General features: G+C 35.2%; 1 protein-coding gene across 9 annotated transcripts in view; it reads left to right on the top strand.

Annotated features, from left to right (window-relative positions):
- DMD (dystrophin) overlaps positions 1-20,359 on the top strand; it is a 2,324,635-nt gene that overhangs the window by 549,674 nt on the left and 1,754,602 nt on the right. For all 9 annotated transcript variants that reach the window (XM_045994540.1, XM_045994546.1, XM_045994545.1 and 6 more), the window contains exon 5: positions 15,922-16,014. In XM_045994540.1, the coding sequence (XP_045850496.1) occupies positions 15,922-16,014 (93 nt within the window). The remainder of the gene's footprint in view (positions 1-15,921; positions 16,015-20,359) is intronic.

Here is a 20,359-nt window from a genome sequence, read left to right as displayed (position 1 = left end):
GCTAAGTTTGGAAGCAGCTGATACCGTATCATTTCCCGTGCTTCTGGGGAACATCAGAGCCAGAAAAGGAAAACGGACTATGAGTTATTTCCTATTTCTGCTCTGCTGCACAAGTTTACCAAAGGCATAGGAAAAGATAAACACATAAAAATATTCCTGCCCTATGTACAAATATGGATAATATATTAGGATGCTGTAAGAGTGTCAAGTACATAAAAAGAAGAGCTAATAAAGTATATACTCTGATGATAATAATGCAATACTAGAAATTAATAATACTTCTAAAAATTCAATTTGATTAATTCAAAATGTTTTGTATAAGGAATCAAGAGTATAAATCCACATTTGTGTAGGAAAAACATTCCATGAGAAATGACCTAGGTTTTACTCAGAGGTTCAGTTTGTGTCTTTGCTTTTAATTTCATTAAAAAAAGATTAAATTAATTCAAGATTTCAACCATAAATGTTACAAAAAGAAAAAATGCTCTAAGGAAAGTAGAAAATAAAAGATAAATGAAGAAATAAATAAGTCAGAAAGAGGAAACACTAGATAAATTTCAGAGCTAGTTCTTTGTAATAAAGTAATAAAATAGACTAATCTCATAAATTTAATCAGGAAAAGGAGGGGGAAAGCAAATATATGCAACGTAAACACAGAAAGAAAATTTTAAACACAAGTTTAAGAGATACAGAAACTGAAAATGGAATCTACACAGAGCTATATGTTGATCATAAAAAAGCAATTAAATTAGATTATATTCTATTTAAAATGATAAATTATGAGACTTAACAAAATGAAATATAGACAACCTTAACCAGTAGCCAGGAGAAGTTAAGAAATCATAAAATTAAACAAAACCAATCTTTCACAAAGGATTCTGAGTCTAATGGCACCAGTGATAAGTTCATCCAAACTTTAAGAAATTGACAATTGCTGATAGAAAATCATTAGGGACTTAACAATTCTACAACTCTATCCACACACCTAAGTTCTAAAAGTAATTTTAAAAAGTTAGCCCTCACTTTTGTTAAAGGGGTGTTAGAAGCTTCCTTTAGAAAGGCTACTTTATGGGAGTTTCAAAATCTTAGGTCAAAGCCATTTTGTTTTTTCCTTCCTTCTTAGGATTTGTCCACTTTGACCTATTCCTCTGCCATAAGCGAACCGTTTCCACACATTTCCTTGTTCTCAACTAGCAACTCAATTTGACTCCATGCCTCAGTTTCCTTTCCCTTCTCTGTCCTGATGCCTCATTTGCTATCCTCACTCAAATGGCACTCACAGCTAAGCTCTGTAGAGCTTAGATACCACATTTATGTTCTGATTTGCATTCTCTGTAGTGGCTGCTTTAGCATGAAGTTATTTCTGCTATCAATAATTTATTTTCAAAACGACTTACTGAGAATAAAGTACTTCCAAGTGCAGTGATACCTTTATTACAATATTTGCTGAGAGCAAAGCTCATTTGTAATAAAGCTGGCCATGGTTTAAAAAAGCAAACAAAAGAAAGTACAAAATCCTTTGAAATAGAGTCTGACTGTATCAAGTGGTTAAGCTTGTCTACACACCAGCTCAAGATATAAAACATAGCCACAGCTTGCATTTCCTTGCTACTTGTTGAAGTTAGATTAAGTAAATCACAGGTAATGGAAACATCTCTCATATTGCTATTATACCATTCCTTTACCCTTCTCCGCTTCTGTTTGGGACAGTCTCCACCAGACATTCTGAATTCAGTTCTGCGGGTCTTTAACCACATTTTCTCTCAAATGAAAAGAAACATTTGATGGGTCATTTTAATTTGTTTCTTGATGGATTTTTTATCCCCTTGGATATAAGTAAGTTCCAGTCAGTGAGTTTCCTCTACCAGAGATTTGATGTTTTCATCATTTTGTGTCAAATTGAATAATGAATGATATTTTTTCACTGTTAAAGGAATTTAGCCATTAAAGATCTAGTAGGGAGATTTAACTGTCCATGGTATTTCAAACTGCACTCTGGATACATTATAATATCTGTCTTCCATTAATTGGCTAATTCCGGTTTGTTTTCGCTTCTTCCATCCCTAGATTTCCATGTGCTTTTTAAAAGATTATTTATTTATTTATTTGAGAGAGAAAGAGACAGAGAGCAGGGAGGAGCAGAGGGAGAGTGATAAGCAGGGACTCAATCTCAGAACCCTGAGATTGTGACCTTAGCCAAAACCAAGAGACACTTTAACTGACTGAGCCACCCAGTCACCCCCAAGATTTCCATGTTTACATTTTATGGATCTCAGTACCTCTTTGAAGTCATAGTATACACTCCATCTTTATTTTAAATATTCATACAAGAAATGTAGTGTTGTAATACATCCTGTGCATACAGTATACCAGGACTTTTTGATTTAGTATGATTTAATATTAGCTGACACAGCTGTAGATCTCATACTCATGTTCCATACACCATTCTCATCAACTGTCTATGACAAAGCGGCAAATTCTTACCAAGTAACTTCAAATGTTCAAGAAGTATAAATGTAGAGTAGAGTATGTAGAGTACTCTACATGTAGAGTAGCACAAAAATAATAAGATCATTTTTACACATTTATAGCACAAATTCAAAGTGAGTGTTTAAAAGCCTATGTTGAAAATTCAAACGTCAGCTATGTTCAAATATTCACTTAATCACATCATTGAAAATTGTCACTGAGTTAGAGTGAATGCTTATCAAATGTCACTGATCTGAAAAATGATATGCTATTCACTCTTCCTGGCATATGATCTTAGATAAAGAGGGTTCTAAAATATTCTTTAAAGCTAGTATTTTATGTGTTCTTTAAGTATTCAGAGACTTAAATAGCCATATAATAAATATTTTGGAGTGTGTCAGAACATAATATCTTTGACTGACTATAAACTGCCTCTATGTATTACTCATAAAATCTAGTGTTCAGATATAAATTCCAAATTTTTAAGTTAATTTATGTTAGACAAGTATTAGTTCTTACACTGAATTTTCAATCCACGACATAGGACTGTACTATGTCTGCACCTTATATTTATTCTGAGGATCCAGGGGAAGTCTGTCCTTTAACCCTGTCACTAACTCCGGGAGTTTTGCCAAATGATTCCATGACTTAGAGTCCACTTCATCATCTCCGAAATGTGAAATGTACTAACAGAAGTGGTTATACATATTTCAGAATATTCTTTTATAGAATATATAAATTATATACAAGCATATACTGTAATATTTAAATTCATCAATGGGAATTTACTGCTCTTAAAAATGAAGCTAACTCTCATTTAAAATAATTTCATAAGGTGAATTGGTCATATTCCCCCTGACCAGTGCATTTCTTGCCTCAAGGTAGAACAGTATTTTTTCTTGCATATTAAACTCAAAATTGAGGTAGCCATTTACTTATGATTTGTACACTTAGAGATATTTTTGTGATAATAATAATATGGCTTCAAAATGTATTATAATTTAAAATTTCTTCTTATTATAATAATGTTAGTCATGTAACTTGAAAGTTTTCAGGGTTGCTATTGCCAAATTTTTTCCTTGAAATCAGTATACATCGTTCAAGATTAGAAAGCTATGGCTATATAGGGTTCTGCTTTCATTAAAGTAACATTCTATATTGCTGGGTATAAGGTATACAATATTTACAAAATTCAAGTTTAATAATATCACATTGAAAGTATATACATATTTTATTCTGTGTTGTGAAATTATTACTGAGGACAGAGTTCATTTTCTCAACTGATGCCTTCTAGTATATAATATTCCATATAAGAAATTTTGCTGAGTTGAGCTGTAGGAGCTACTTGGCAAAAAAGTTCAGTCCTGTATTTTCTGATCAATGAAACTTCCTGCATTGAAACCCCTACATTGATATGTTTGTTTTAATTTTCTTTTACCCCTTTAATGTTTGTTTTTCTTTACATTATGGGGTTTTTAAAACTTAGCTGCTTCAAAAAAAAAAAAAAACTTAGCTGCTTCAAATCTTTATTGCCAAGAGGCAGTGTATAAGCAAGTAAAAACATAGTTCCATTAAAAAGAACTACCTTGTGACAAATGACTGTGATCATAAACACATCCAAAATATAGAGAAATTTGAACTCCCTTCAGTTGTCTTTAGGCAATTTGATATAAGTCCATTTTTTAGTCTGTCTCCATCTGTACCATTCAACATGTGGTGTAAGGAGATGGTGAAAAATATTTAACGAATGACTAAATATGTAAAACTTAATAATTGAAAGTAGAGATAGTATCTTCATAGCAAATACTGTACCTAGAACTAAATCTTAGGATGCAATCTAGGTCAAAATGTTCTTTTAAAAAGTGGGTATTAAGAAAGGCACGTGATGTGATGAGCAGTGGGTGTTACACACAACTAATGAATCAGTGAACACTACATCAAAAACTAGTGATGTACTATATGTTGGCTAATTGAACTTAATAAAAAAGAAAAAAGAAAACAAAAAATGCATTATCAAAAAATAAATAAAATTGCATTTCAAAAGTTTCTGCCAATTTCCATACTATTAAAAAATAAAAGGTTTTCTAGTATAAACTTCCATATTTGTATAAAATTTAAAAAAATGCTCTCTGCACAATAGAGATATGAGAGGGAATAAAGAGCCAAGTCCTCAAAAGCTAAGGCAGCCCACCCTTTATATTGTGTATTTTGAACTATTCATCATCGAATTATGAAAGATTCAGTACATTCATCTCTCAATGGAAAAAATAGGTATGATTTATGTCTATAAGTCTTAAAATTTTACATAAATTTTAAACACAGTATAAAAGCACATGCTGCAAAAACAGCAAAACTACTTTGGTTTTCCTGCATTTTTGATCATTTAAATGCACTATATTTGGAAGGATTACATAAATACTTGAGGAATTTCTCTTGAACTTAAAGAGAAGTCTCTAGCTTGGCTGCACAATGGCAGATGTTTTATAAAAAGTGCTTCACACATCTTGAAAGCAAATCCTAGTTGTCTAGAATGTTGGAATGAAATTCTCAGTTACAAGAAATTTATTAGAGAGAAATGTATGGGTACAAAAAGCCAAATAAATAGAAGGTAGAAGTATCTGAATGAGGTCTAATTATCAGGAAGGATCTTTATATAATAAATTCCAATGCATTATAGTTTCTTAAATGTTAGTCACTGTTTAAGAATCTGGTTTAAGGAAATCTACCCAAACTTTTAAAGATGACATTTCATGGTTCCTTTTGAATTCATGTCATTCTGTGTGAAGTCATAAGATTTAATTTGCATCATTTTTTTTGTTAAACTCACATACTTAGACTGATGAGGAAAATGATGGCTTATCTTTGTCCCCTATCCCTTCCCGAATTCAAAAAAATGTTCAGATTGTATTCTGCACATCAAGGAACTAAAGTGACTTCTTAGGATAAATCCTGAAATCTGAAAGGTCTTAAAGAACCACATCCTTTGAAACCCATGTGAGGGACCTTCTAGTTCTAACCTAATTTCATTTGGCTGAATGACAGAGAATGTGTTTTCATTAGTGCCTGTAGCTTTGAAATGTCCTGTGTGATTGTCTGAAAAGGCAAGAAGTGGCTGATACCATTTTTTGGAAAGGTGATGGCTCCCATGTTGAATGAGCTATAACTCTACAACTTCCAAGTTAGAACTGCAAATGCTTAAATGATTCACAAACTAAAACTGGGAAAGTTTATCCATCTCCCTGCTCCTGCAAAGTTTAAAAAGCGTGAAAAAATTCATTAAAACTTTATTATAGGAAAAGCACTCCCTTGTTGTTACTCATCGTTTTTCCTCCTTCTGCTCTGCCCTAAGAACTTCCATTTTCATTATTTGACCTGGCTATTGTGATTATTTCTATGTCAAATGTGCCTCTTTCTAAAGTCAACGTGTAGCATTTCACATTTGATGTGCTATTCCTCTTTCTGTAAAGCTAATTAAAAATAATATAAACTGGCCCAGGTCAGTAATCGCCTTTTACTAAACCATCATATTTCAGATATGCTTTAAATCTTAGGGTTTTCTTCAGTATTCTTAAATCTTAAATATATCAATATAATGTATATATAAATCCTTTTACTATAACCACAGTGGGATATATAAATTTGGCTTGTAGAAAATATTATTGACAATGCTAGATTGCATCTATGCCCTGAAGGGACCTGGTATAAAATAAAACCTGGGATAAAATGAACATTGCTTTCTTGACTAAACAGTGAAAGAGAATTTTTCCTCATAGCCCAGTAGTTAACATACTAATTATATAAATATATATGTATAAATATACATATATATATACATATATATATTGCAGATGTTTAGTGTCATGTTTACTTTTGTTTTTTGTTTATCATGTTACTTTTATCTTATTTAAAATCTATTAGTTTCAGAGGTAGAATTCAGTGATTCATCAGTTGTGTATAACACCCAGTGCTCATTCCATCACATGTCCTCCTTAATGTCTATCACCCAGTTACCCTTCCCCTCCCCACTTCCCCTCCAGCAACCCTCAGTTTGTTTCCTGAGATTAAGGGTCTCTTATGGTTTGTCTCCCTCTCTGATTTCATCTTATTTTATTTTTCCCTCCCTTCCCCTATGATCCTTTGTTTTGTTTCCCTAATTCCACATAGTAGTGAAATCATATGATATGTGTCTTTCTCTGATTGACTTATTTCTTTTAGCGTAATACCCTTTAGTTCCATGCATGTCATTGCAAATGATAAGACTTCATTTTTTTATGGCTGGGTAATATTCATACACACACACACATCACCTCTTCTTTATCCACTCATCTGTGCATAGACATCTGGGCTCTTTCCACAGTTTAGCTATTGTGGACACTGCTGCTATGAACATTGGGGTGTAGGTGCCCCTTTGGATCACTACATTTGTATCCTTTATGTAAATACCTAGTGTTGCAATTGCTGGGTCATAGGGTAGCTCTATTTTTAACTTTTTGAGGAACCTCCATACCATTATCCAGAGTGGCTGCAGCAGCTTACATTCGCATCAGCAGCATTAAGAGGGTTCCCCTTTCTCTGCATCCTCGGCAAAATTTGCTGTTTCCTGACTTGTTAATTTTAGCCATTCTGACTGGTGTGAGGTGGTATCTCACTGTGATTTTGATTTGTGAAATACTTATAATTAACCTTAAAATTAAATAGATATTTTTGTACGAAATCTAGTGCTTTTGTCTAAGTATTAATGTAGGCACAAAAATGGAATTCCCTCTAGTTTGTGTCCTCACATGATAACAATAGACTACTATATTTTGAAAGCCAATTCATTAGGTTTCCTAGGTGCTTTTTTTGCAGTTTGTGCATCCTGAGTCAAGGGATATTTTCCTAAGAGTTGACATTTAAATATTCTATTAGAGCCATAAGAAGGTTCTGTTATATTAAGACAAATGGTGAGAATTTTCTATCCTCTACAATTAAGTTTGAATAAAGCTTCTTGCACAGAGAACACTGCAAAACTCTAAGCCAGAATCTAATGTTACATTATGAGTAAAGTCTTAGGCCTGTTTTCAGGAACTCATAAAGCCAATCTTCATGTATAGGCGAACTTGTGTCTGTAAAAATTCAATGCATGCTATTTAATTTTCACACACAATATCAACTTTCACACTTATTCATTTAGTATCAGATGCTTTCATTCTGCAAACAGGAAAACATAACTTTGGGCATCCTTTGTGACTTCAGTATTGAATTTCCTGCTATCTAGTGCTGGTCACAGTACTGATACACACACACAAACACACACACACTGGTTCTATACGTTAACATATATGTCACATAAATGTTCTTTTGTTCTGCTTACATGTAATTATTCCTTTAACATGTAATTATTCATTTAACACAGAGTTTATTTTTAAATTTATTTTATTATTTTTTTAAGATTTTATTTATATGTTTGTCAGAGAGAAAGAGAGAACAATCAGGGGGAGCAGCAGGAAGAGGGAGAGGCAGTCTCCTAGCTGAGCAAGGAGCCCCATGGGGGACACTATCCTAGGACCCTGGGATCATGACCTGGGCTGAAGGCAGATGCTTAACCAACTGAGCCACCCAGCCTTCCCCATTTAACATAGATTTTAACATATTTCAGTTTTTGTTTCTCCTTTCCATGGTTATTTAGAAATTGGACTGAGAATCCTTGAAAGATATAACTGCAGAGCACATATTAGAAAGATATTTAAAAGAAGCCATTGTGCACATGATTATTTAAGAGTAGCTAGTAATGATACTGTTTTATAAGAACAGCATCGTTCTTAGCTACATAGTAGAAAATATGGCATTATCAAAACACCAAGCATGTGAGAACTGAGAGACAAAATGGGCTAGACTGTTGACATGAGGCATTCCATAGTAATAAAAAGACCATGAACAGTCACTTTGAGGCATGACCAAATATCCCTCCCTCTCCTAGAGCCTTAGTGATTATTATTGTTATTTCTTATAGTCCTTGGCAATTTGAAAAGAGATAAAACATAACCAAAACAAATAATATTCCTTGCCTAAATGGTGGTATGCAATATTTATTAATTTAGAGAGAGCCTATTAAAGCACTTAATGAAGAATTCTCTAGATTTAATTAAGGAATTATCTCTCATATCCAGACCTGGTTTTAAATCTGACCTTGTGAAAGCTCCATGTACCTTTGGCATTCTGTTTTCCTCTAGGTAAAATGTATATAAAATAATAACTGTCTCATATTTTTACTGTGATGATGATGTGGGCAGTGAAAGCTGTATTCAGGGAGGACCTCATAGGCTTAAGTTTTTTTTTTCTTTTAAGATAGAGATAAAATAAGTATACAACTTCAGAGATTATAAAAGGAAAAGCAATAATGCAAAGTAAATTCAAAATAGAAAACTGAAAACTATAGGTCAAATTGAGTTCAAAAGCTAGCTCTTTGAATAGATCAACAAAAGAGATAAACCTCTTCTAATCCTAACAAAAGAAAATAAGAGAATGAAAAATAGACAAGACTAGTAATGAGAAAGGATATGCAACCACAGATTGAGAAGAAACTGAGGGAATACTACAAGCAATTCTGGGAAATTAATTTTGAAAAATCTGAGACATGGATGATCTCCTAGAACAATACAAATTACTAAAATTGACATAAGAATAGCAGATAATTAAACTAGAACAATTACTTCAGAAAATACTAAGTATTAGAGACTCACCATGGAAATATATACCAGGATTCTTGCATGTGAGTTTAACCTAATCCTTAAAGAAAAATTAATTCCTATATTTTAAGGTATTCCAAAGCATATAAGAAGATAAAACCCTGCAATTCCTTTTGTGATATCAGAATAACTTTAGTACCAACAGTCAGAAAACATAAAATTAAATTAAAAATATTTAAGACAATCTCACTTATGAATATGAATACAAAATTAGATTGTTGAACTATATAAACTTGATTAAAATGTGTCTTACATGTAGTAAATACTCAATAAATGCTAGCTACTAGTTGCAAAGAGCTTTTAAAATTAAGAAGAAAAACTATCTATAGAAAATGAACAAACTGTATTAACAGACAATTTACAGATGAAATTGTAATCATCAGCCATACAAAAAGATATTCCAGAAGAAGTAAGAATCATGGAAATAAATTAACAATGCAAAATCTTTTTACTCATCAGACAGGCAAAATGAAAATCAAAAACATCTATTGCTGGGAAGGGAAGAGCCCATTCATACACATTGCTGGTTAAAATATTGAATGCTAAAAGCTTTTTATTAAAAAAAAAAACTACTAAGGTGCCTGGGTGGCTCAGTCAGTTAAGCATCTGTCTGTGGCTCAGGTCATGAACCCAGGGTCCTGGGATGGAGCCCTGCATTGGAATCTCTGCTCAGCGGGGAGCCTGCTTCTCCCTCTTTCCCTCCCCTAACACCCCCCACTCATGCTCACTATCTCTCTCTCTCTCAAAAATAAAAATAAAAAAAAGATAAAGCCACCAAAATTTTAAAAAATATATATGTATATCTTTGCTCTAGAAAATACATTCCTGGACTAGCTATTGTAGTGATAAAAGCATCAGTTATCTGAGAATTTATGTACAAGATGTCCATTGCAATATTATATAAAGTGGCAAAACAAAACAAATATTACAAATGTAGAAACGAAATAAATGTCCACTAACAGGGAACTGGCTAAATACTTTAGGATACATCCAAACTATGAAATCTTATGCAGCCATTAAAATGAATGAAAAAACGGATTAAAAGGGTAAAAGTGATATTCAATAGAATCTGAATAATATTCTGTTTTGGGGAGAATATAAAACCCTGTTTATTTGTGCCTTTATGATACCACACATACACACTCACACACACAGAGATCATATGAATAGGGAGAAAATATGAAAGTCTTTTAGGTCAGGTTAAGAAAGAAGTCAGGGGAAGAAAGAGGGGCAAGCAAAAACTGAAAAGAAAACTAGTCTCAAGAAAAGCAGGAGAGATGCATGTGTGAGATCTCACTCATGCATTTCCATAAAATATATTCATGTGACTATATATAAAGCCATAAAATATTTCTAAAAAGAACAAAAATAGATTATATATACATACATAAATAGAAAACAACACCAAGATTGGTATCTAGTTTGCCACTCAAAAATGGTTATGGTTGTGTTTCTTACAATGCAATACCCCCTTATGGCAACATGACTTAATCAGGTTTGGACCTTTGGAAAGGAATGATGATTGGTACGAACTGCAGTGGGATAAGAGCCAGCCCCTGAGGCATATGAAATATAGCATGTATGAGTGAATCACCACTTACAAACCATGGTATTTACTTACTGTGCTCCAGGGCAGGGTCCACCAATGAAACAGAGGTGGTCCGTGCCCCATTGAATCTGATGACATAGTGAATAATACTGGCAGGAAAAAAGTAAACTAACAAAATATAATTTTAAATCAACAAAGTTGCATAGATTGTATAGCATTATTGTAATTGTCTACAGACTCTCTCCGCAAAACTAAGATTTAATGCTCTGCTCTGTTTATTGAAAGTTGACTAAAGAAATGGCTATGTGGTTATCACCACATTACTTGTAAAATTGTAATTAAAGACGCAATATGTTTTTATAAAATGCACATTTGTTAGAGTTCAGAATTGTGAAAAAGGTTGTTGTCTCTGACGAAAGTTTAAGCTTCTTTGTATTAGTTTTTGAGATATCTATAAATGATCTATGCTATTGTTTAGGGCCTATAGCAGTTAGCCAAGATCTATACAACTTTGCTGATGCTATTGCCTCTCTACTTTAACTCCTCTCTAACAGTCAGTTCCTTGTGTGAATTAGGTTTTAAAGATTCTTCATAATGCTGTCCCAGATGGTTGAACAATTTTACCCCATCCCACATTGTCCCTGAGCACAATGCTTCTAATTCCCAATCAGGTAATATCCTTTACCCCATCTCCATATCTTCGGTCATGTGGGATCTTCTTGGCATGCCTTTTCTGCCTGCCACTTTCTTTCTTCCAGTCTTTAAGTTCCTTCTTCACAGATTCAATCAATACTGAATATCTTCTTGTTCTTTTGCTTACCCTGCCATAATATATATATTTTTCTCTTCATGGGGTCGCCATGAGACACAGTTACCTATTTTTTCCCATTGTTATAAATAAGTGTTATTGGAACACATCCGTTCATCCTCCTTTAGATATTGTCTGTGGCTTTTGTGTGTATGTGTCTTCCAGTGGCTTCTTTTATTATTTATTTTTAATGTGATAAAAGAGACCCAACATAAAATTTACCATGTAAAGCAACTTTTTAACCATATACTTCTGTGACGTTAAGTACATTCCCATTGGTATGCACCTAGAAACACTATTCATCTCCAAAATTTTTCATCATTAAAAAACTGGAACTCTTACCAGTAACTTCCTATTCCCCTCTTCTCAAGCCCCTGATAAGCTCTATTCTATTTTATTTCTCTATACATTTTGACTTTTCTAGGCACCAGATATAAGTGGAATCATATAATATTTCTCATTTTGTGTCTGGCTGGATATTTTTACTTAACACAATGTTTTCAAAGTTCATCTATGTTGTAACATTTGTCAGCCTTTTTAAGGCTGAATAATATTTCATTGTATGTATATATCACATTTTTGTTTGTCCATTCATTGGTCAATGGACATTGCATTGTTTTCACCTTTTGGCTATTGTGAGTAACCCTGCTATGAATAATGGTATACAGATATCTGTTCAAGTCCCTGCTTGCTGTTCTTTGGGGATATATCTAGAAGCAAAATTTCTAGACCCTACTTAATTTTAATTGGTTTCTATTGTGTGGCCTGCTATTAGCTTATGAGCTTTTTTTTTAATTATTCAAAGCTGAGCACAGTACCTGGACATAATAGAGATTGGATCTTAGGAGGGATTTTATGAGGATAAAGAAAAAGCAGAACTGTCTCCCTGCTGATACAAAGAGAAAGCTTATGAAAGTTGATCTAGGCAAGTCTGTTACTTGCTCTAAGTCTCCACAGGAACAAGTCCAAACATAACTACCAGCAGTGATTTCTCCAGTATAGGTCTGTCTCCTAAAAACAAACAAACAAACAAACAAACAAACAAAAACACAACTTCTCCATTAAAGTAACTGAATTTTCAACAATGTATGTCTGATTATCATTCTCACTACAGTTAAGTTCCAGAAAGCAAGAACATTTTTTCTCTTTTGTGCTGTAAGTACATCAGTGCCTGACATGTATCCAAAATGTATTTGTTGAATGAATGCATCAGTGAATCAAATGATAAATTTATAGTAGCTTTTACATATGGAGGAACTCCTTCCTTTACTGCCACATAAGGAATCTCCAAGTGAAATGTAGGTCATGGTTCTTTCTTGTTTTTGAGTTATTAATCTCCCCTGGGATCTCTATTTTTTGTTTCCCTAATAAATTCTAGAAACTTGATGTATTCTACTTTGTTCAGTTAAAACAATATTATAGCAAATTATTATCCACCTGCGTAGGACAAATTTATGTGAATGCTCAGTAATTTGAAATATTAAAATTAACTATAGCATACTGAATTAGGGCAAACTTGCATGGGGTCCTCCTGAAATTCAAGTGTACAACAAAAAACATCTGCATTGCAGAAATAAATAGACATGTAATACCTTATACTGGCAGTATCACTTTGATTTTCCTCTACCCAAGAAAGTCAAAGTCTCTCATATTAACCAGTTTTCAGGACTTCCATTTATCCACTTCTCAATGGAGCTTTAGTGAAATGTCTATTTGCATACTACTTCAGGCTGACTTCTCTGTAAAGTCCTGATGGTACCAATCCTCACATCTAATCGATTGCATAGCTCAATAATATCCTCTACTATGAAATATATGTGGAATTCAACTCTGGGCTTGTACCTGGATCTTCTGTCCTTGTTCAAATGATTCTACATTATTTTCTATGTTTTTCATTTGTTTTAAGCCAACACACCAATAATGTTTATATTGTTGGGGTACAAAAGTAATTTTGATTATTCGATTATCCACTAGACCTGTAAGTAAGTTTATAGGAGGTGTAATTGGGAGTGATTTGACAATTATACCAAAGGGTATCCTTTTTTATTGTTTTCACCTGGATTTCCCAGAAAGCTTCATATTTTCAAGTTGTAATAACATTTAGAATATTAAGATGAATGATAAGGAATATAATTTGCCATTAAGTGAGAGAGTGGCAAACCCATCTTACTTAAGGAATAAACAAATGGGAAAGACAGATTGGAGTGACACGTTGACCAGTAAGGGTTTGGAGCCTGGGAAGATGAAAGGTTTAATCACAATGACTCGTGGCTATTTAGAGAAGATATCCATGAGAGGATGAGGAGTGGGCAACTCTCTCAGGTTGCTGCCCTCAGGACAGGACAAAATGGCAGGATCTTGAGGCAACCAAAAGAAATTCAACCAAAGGGAAGAGTCAGCCAAAGGTAGTAAATAGGGAAAGAAATCTGAGTTACTTCTTAACCCGCACTACTGCTCTAACAGTTTCACACCCACTCTATAGACCTTAATCTGAAGGTGCTTATTTGTTTTATTTTGATGTATTATCCTGTTAAAGTATTCCCCAGATGACCATTTTTGGATAATCTTCTCACGTTGAGATAGTTGTAAATTCTTATGTAGTTGTAAGCAATAATAGCGAGAGATCCTTTAGCCAAGATTTATCCCAGTGGTAGTATACTGTAAAACTATGGGATTATATCACTACACACATCAGCATTGATATAAGCTACTCATATTATTCATAGTTCCTGAATTTTACTTGCACTCATGTATGCATACACAGGTATTTTTAATTCTGTGCATTATCACACATGTACATGTGTGTATCCACCATCACAGACTAGATGCAGAGCTCATCCATCACCACAAGGATCCCTCGAGTTGCCCTTTTATTTTTTTAATTTTTATTTTTAAAGATTTTATTTATTTCAGAGAGAGAGAGAGCTTGACTGGGGTGAGGGGCAAAGGGAGAAGCAGACTCCGTGTTGAGCAGGGAGTCCAATGTGGGGCTTGATCCCTGGACTCTAAGATCATGACCTGAGCCAAAGGCAGAGACTTAACTAACTGAGCCACCCAGGGGCCCTTCATGCTGCCCTTTTATAACCACATCCACCTACCCAACTGACTCACCCCGATCTCTGGCCTCTGGCAATTGCTACCCTTTTCTCCATTTCTAGAACTTCGTCTATTCAAAACTGTTATATTTAATCCATACTATATGTAACCCTTTGAGATTGGCTTTGTTTTTTCAACTCAGCAAACTTCCCATGAGATTCACCCAAGTTACTCTGTGTGTCAGTAGTTTGTTCCTTTTCATCGTAGAGTGGTATTCCATGGTATGGATGTACCACAGCTTGTTTAACCATTCATGCTTGAAGGGCACGTGGGCTGTTCTCCCAGATGGCTGTGTTTGACTGTTACAAATGAAGCTGATATGAACACATACACATAGGTTTTATATAAATATAAGTTTTCATTGCTTTGGAATAAATTCCTAAGAGCCCAATTGCTGGATTATATGCTAAGCCCATGCTGAGTTTTGCAAGAAAGTGCCAAAATGTTTTCCAGAGTGCCTGTACCATTCATTTCTTCCAGCCATGCATGAGTGATCCAGTTTGTCCATATCCTCAGTGGGATTTGATGTTGTCACTATTTTAAAATTTTAGCCATTATGATAAGTGTGTAGTGTTAGCTCATTGTGGATATAAATTGCATTTTCTTAATGGCTAATAATGCTGAACATCTTTTCATGCACTTATATGTCTGATGCTTATGTTTAACCTGACTCCACCTAAAAATATTAGAAACATAAAGGACAGGAGACAGGATTTGCTTTAAAAATTTTTTTTTAGTTTTTATTCCCAAACCCAGTCCTAGATAGAGCAAAGAGAGCTCACCATAGCTCCATTATTTATTAGAATTCGAATATATGTTTCTAAAGCAAGGGCATTTTAGTCAAATTCAGCTACCCCTGATTATAATAACACTCCTTTGAGCAACATCAAAGGACTGATGAAATTTCTTTTTATTGAGTTTCAACTTTATATTAGCAATCAGTTATTAATTTTAGGCATGCTTTATGAATTATCATTGTTATACATTTTATTTGAAGATATTCTGATTGGACTCTTTAATCTGCAGTAATCTATTTATATACTAAAAGTACATTCATTTCCTATCTCTTTGTAAATGTGTTCAGGGGCACTTGTTTGTTAAAAAGAGTGCATTCAAAAATGCATTTTGTTTCATTTTTAGTTATTTTTTAAAAGCTGTAATACTGCTTAGGCTCTGAAAATAGCTAAATGCAATTACCTTCACATTTTGTTTTCTTTCCAAATAGACATTTTGTCTCTTTCCTTCAAATGTTGTCTCTTTATCTTTAACAGGTTGATTTAGTGAATATCGGAAGCACTGACATTGTAGATGGAAATCACAAACTGACTCTTGGTTTGATCTGGAATATAATCCTCCACTGGCAGGTAAGAATCCTGATGCATGTTTCCTCTTTGTGTCAAATGTTGCTGATCCTTCCTTTCATTTTTACCCTTGACCTGCAAAGCAAACATACATACCTCTAGCAATACAAAGCCCCTCTCTATAGCCCTGCCTTTCAAACTGGCACAACTGATGTCATTTGAAATGTGAAGGGTCATCAAATTATAAAACAGTTTCTACAACATTTGCAGGAATTTTTTTTTCTAAATTTTATTTCCACTTGTGGAGATGAGCCCAAAAATATCTTATCAATAGGTTAATAAAAATATTTTTCACAAATATATGTCTTCTATAACTTGCCTGCATGTGAAACTACATAGTTTTGTAAAAACTATTAATCACTACCAAATGAATGAGACTTTACAAATCCTTTGTATTCCTCAACATAAATTAATGTCAATAAAAGATTGGTGGGATATTATTATCTGTATATAGATTGTACATACAAACTAACTTCATAATCTGCCTTCAGAATTGCATTTTTTCCTGAATACCTCAGCATAGGGTTTTCTGAATGTCTCTACTTATTGGACCTCTGTAAAACAGATCAAAGGTCATTTGGTTTAGTGAAAAGAGTATACATTTTTTCACTCAGACCAGCATGGGCTTAAATTTCAACTCTCCCATTCACCATCTGGTAGTAACATTGGGTATAATGCCATCCATTTCTGGGCCATAATTCCCTCACTGTCAAAGTAGAAAAATACTAATGAACATGTATATTTCTTTTTTTTTAATATTTTATTTATTTGACAGACAGAAATCACAAGCAGGCAGAGAGGCAGGCAGAGAGAGAGGAGGAAGCAGGCTCCCTGCGGAGCAGAGAGCCCGATGCGGGGCTCGATCCCAGGACCCTGAGATCATGACCTGAGCCGAAGGCAGAGGCTTTAACCCACTAAGCCACCCAGGCGCCCCACATGTATATTTCTTGTCAGGATTAAACGAGAGAGTATCTGCAAGGCAGTGCACTATGCCATTGTAACTACAGGTGTATCATATGAATAATTTTGATTGCTTGGATTTTTCTACTCATATGTTAATAATCTGGAGGAAAATTGGGATGTCTGCTTTTTTACTAGCAGAGATTAATTTTTTTATAAAACAATTTTGATATGTAGTTTATATATCATAAATTGACCCATTCTAAGTATAAAATTCAAAGTGTACCAACTGGTTTAGTTCTCTTTCCCAGGGCTTCTCAAATTATTTTGAGTAAAGAACAGTTTTTTTCCCCAATCCAAAGATTTTTAGGATATTTGCAAGGTTGTAAAACCATGAAAACAATTAATTTTAGCACATGTCCATCTTATGCCTATTTATGATCACTCCCCACTCCAACCTTCAGCCCTGAGCAACCATTTATGTATTTTCTGTTCCTATGTTTGCTTTTTTGGACATTTCATGTCAATGAAATGATATAATAAGTGTTCTTTTATATCTAGTTTCTTTCACTGAACATAATCTTTGAGGTTTATCCTTATTGTAGCAAGTATCACTACTTCATTTAGTAGGGTTGACTTAACTTAAACTGTACTTTGCTCCTGCTCAGAGTCAGTATGTAGACCAGAGGGATACCTATTCAGCTCAGCAGGTGAACTGACCCACACATTGAGCCAATTGACCCCCACATCCTTTTGTTCTAAACACTCTGAACAGGCTGAATCTTATATCACAGCAATATGGGAAGAGATCGGAGTGCCTGGGTGGCTCAGTGGGTTAAGCCGCTGCCTTCTGCTCAGGTCATGATCCCAGGGTCCTGGGATCGAGCCCCACATCGGGCCCTCTGCTTGACAGGGAGCCTGCTTCCTCCTCTCTCTGCCTGCCTCTCTGCCTACTTGTGATCTCTGTCAAATAAATAAATAAAATCTTTTAAAAAATATGGGAAGAGATAGAGGACAGCATAGTGAATGATGATAGAAAACAGAGCATGAGAATTTTAAAAGAACCTGAGATTCCCAATTCTGGGCCTTTTCCATATAGTGATAGTGTCAAATAGAATGAGAAAGGCAACATAGGCCCCCCCCACCAAACTGGTTTATTTCTGTTGCTGAGTACTTCTCAAACTCTCTTGAGGAAAGAAGTTTTTTCCTCTTTTCCACTGTGTGTAAATCATAATAATACTGAAGCACTACAAAAATGAAATAAAAAGAAACCGAAAACCCAAGCCATTTTAAAATTAAACTCAACAGATGTATGTATAACCTTGTAAAATTGTTACAGAAGTTACTAATGGACTATTGCATTTATCTTATGGCCTAGTAACAAATAGTTCATGGAGGGACCCCATCTTGCAGAAGACACTAAAGTTGCATAGATGTTGGTCATGACAAAACTGGCATGAAAAGTTAGGCACGCACAGAGACTCAAAAGGCTATTGTAATTGTATTTTTGATCCAAACTGTCTCTGATATGATCTCACACTTATTTTCTTGAAACCCTTTCCAACTCTATCTCTACTCATTGCAATATAGAGTTTCAAAATTACCCTGATACTTTTTCTCATTTGCTTGTGAGCTTGCTCATTTTTTAAAATTAGCATATAGAAGGGGCTTTCATATTATGGAATACCCGAAGGAATGATTTTACACTTTTTCTTTGTCTGAGACCTCTCTTAGAGTCTGTTGCTTTATACCGATGTCCTTGAGTCACCCTATCCTTTTGATTGCAAGGGTGTAGACTTTTCTCAGCCTCTGCCTCCTTATCTTATCTCTCTTCTATCACCCTGCTTGGTTCTCTTAAAACTACTAAAGACACTTAAAAAAATTCTTCCTGCTCAATACTCATCATAACCCATTGAATCCCAGGAGGTGTTTTCACCAAGACTAGGTATTTGCCTTCCTATTAAGTAGTCAAAAAAGCCATTGAATCTCAGTAGAGATTAAAGGACACTCTGGCCAACCTAATGTACTTTCTGGATCTACTAGATTGAGAATGGCATTAAGAGATGGAAGGATGGGGCGCCTGGGTGGCTCAGTGGGTTAAGCCACTGCCTTCGGCTCAGGTCATGATCTCAGGGTCCTGAGATCGAGTCCCGCATCGGGCTTTCTGCTTGGCAAGGAGCCTGCTTATTTCTCTCTCTCTCTGCCTGCCTCTCTGCCTACTTGTGATCTCTCTCTCCGTCAAATAAATAAAATCTTTAAAAAAAAAAAGAGAGATGAAAGGATGTGAATCTTTTGTTCCAGTGCCACATGCTATGTTAATAATAGTGCCACGAGGACTTCTCTTTGTACTTGTAAAAGCTCAGGAATGCTACCCTATCTTTCCTGTCACCATTTTTTTCCAGTTTCCATGTAAATAAAATTGGTAGTCTGAAAAATAATGCCTCTATTGAGAAATAAGCAGCTTTGAACAAAACTGTGAAGCAGACAATGTGTGTTAGGCATCTTTTTCTTTCTTCTTTTTTAAGTGCAAACCTTCCTTTTTAGGGTGGTCAGCTCAGTTCTTACAACCAGCTGGACATATAAACATATCCTGCAAACAGTGGTGTGCTATTCAATATTCAAAGTCAGGTCCCCCATGCCTCGCTGGCTTAGTCAAAGGAGATCCTCAAATCCAGGGCTACTTTTTAAAAAAATTTTATTTATTTATTTGAGAGACAAAGAGATAGATCACAAGTAGACAGAGAGGCGGGGGGGGGGGGGAAGCAGGCTCCCTGCTGAACAGAGAGCCCGATGTAGGGCTTGATCCCAGAACCCTGAGATCATGACCTGGGCTGAAGGCAGAGGCTTAACCCACTGAGCCACCCAGGCACCCCCAGGGCTACTTTAAATGGCAGTGTTTATTTATTTATTATTTGCCCATCATACAGGAGAACAATGGTTTTGGTGCTGCTGAAAGCCCTTGCTGTAAACTCCTGCCTACCTAACGCCTTGGATGCAAGACAGTTCTTGCTCCAGTTTCCTTCACACAACCATCCTTCCCTTGTAGAAGACTATCCCTACTCCTCTCTACTCCTAGCCCTCCACCATGGCTCCTTGTCATCATAGGATGGATTGTGGGAAGGAGACCTTGAATTTAGCAGACAGGATATTCCTTAAGGCACAACTTTGGGGCGAGTACTTGAGGGAGGGAGACGGCAACTGGAGTGAGAAGCACTGGAACCGAGATGTTCCCTCCCCTCCTCCCAACAAGGGCTGTTTGCAACCCCACGGGGAACTGGAAGCTAGAATAGCCCTTCAGTGCTGTCTTCAAGTGGGGCTGACATGGCTGAGTCTTTATACCATTTCCCTATCAGTCACTAGATGTGGGCTGCCGTAGGAAGGGCTTGACTCTACCAACTCACGGGGTTCCTGAGAGGACTCACAGCAGTGGGCTTTGACAGCTGCAGCA

This window comes from Meles meles, chromosome X (genome assembly GCF_922984935.1).
Source record: "Meles meles chromosome X, mMelMel3.1 paternal haplotype, whole genome shotgun sequence".
Lineage (NCBI taxonomy): Eukaryota > Metazoa > Chordata > Mammalia > Carnivora > Mustelidae > Meles > Meles meles.
The sequence above is the reverse complement of the archived record's forward strand: the minus strand, read 5'-3'. Positions and strand labels throughout refer to the sequence as shown.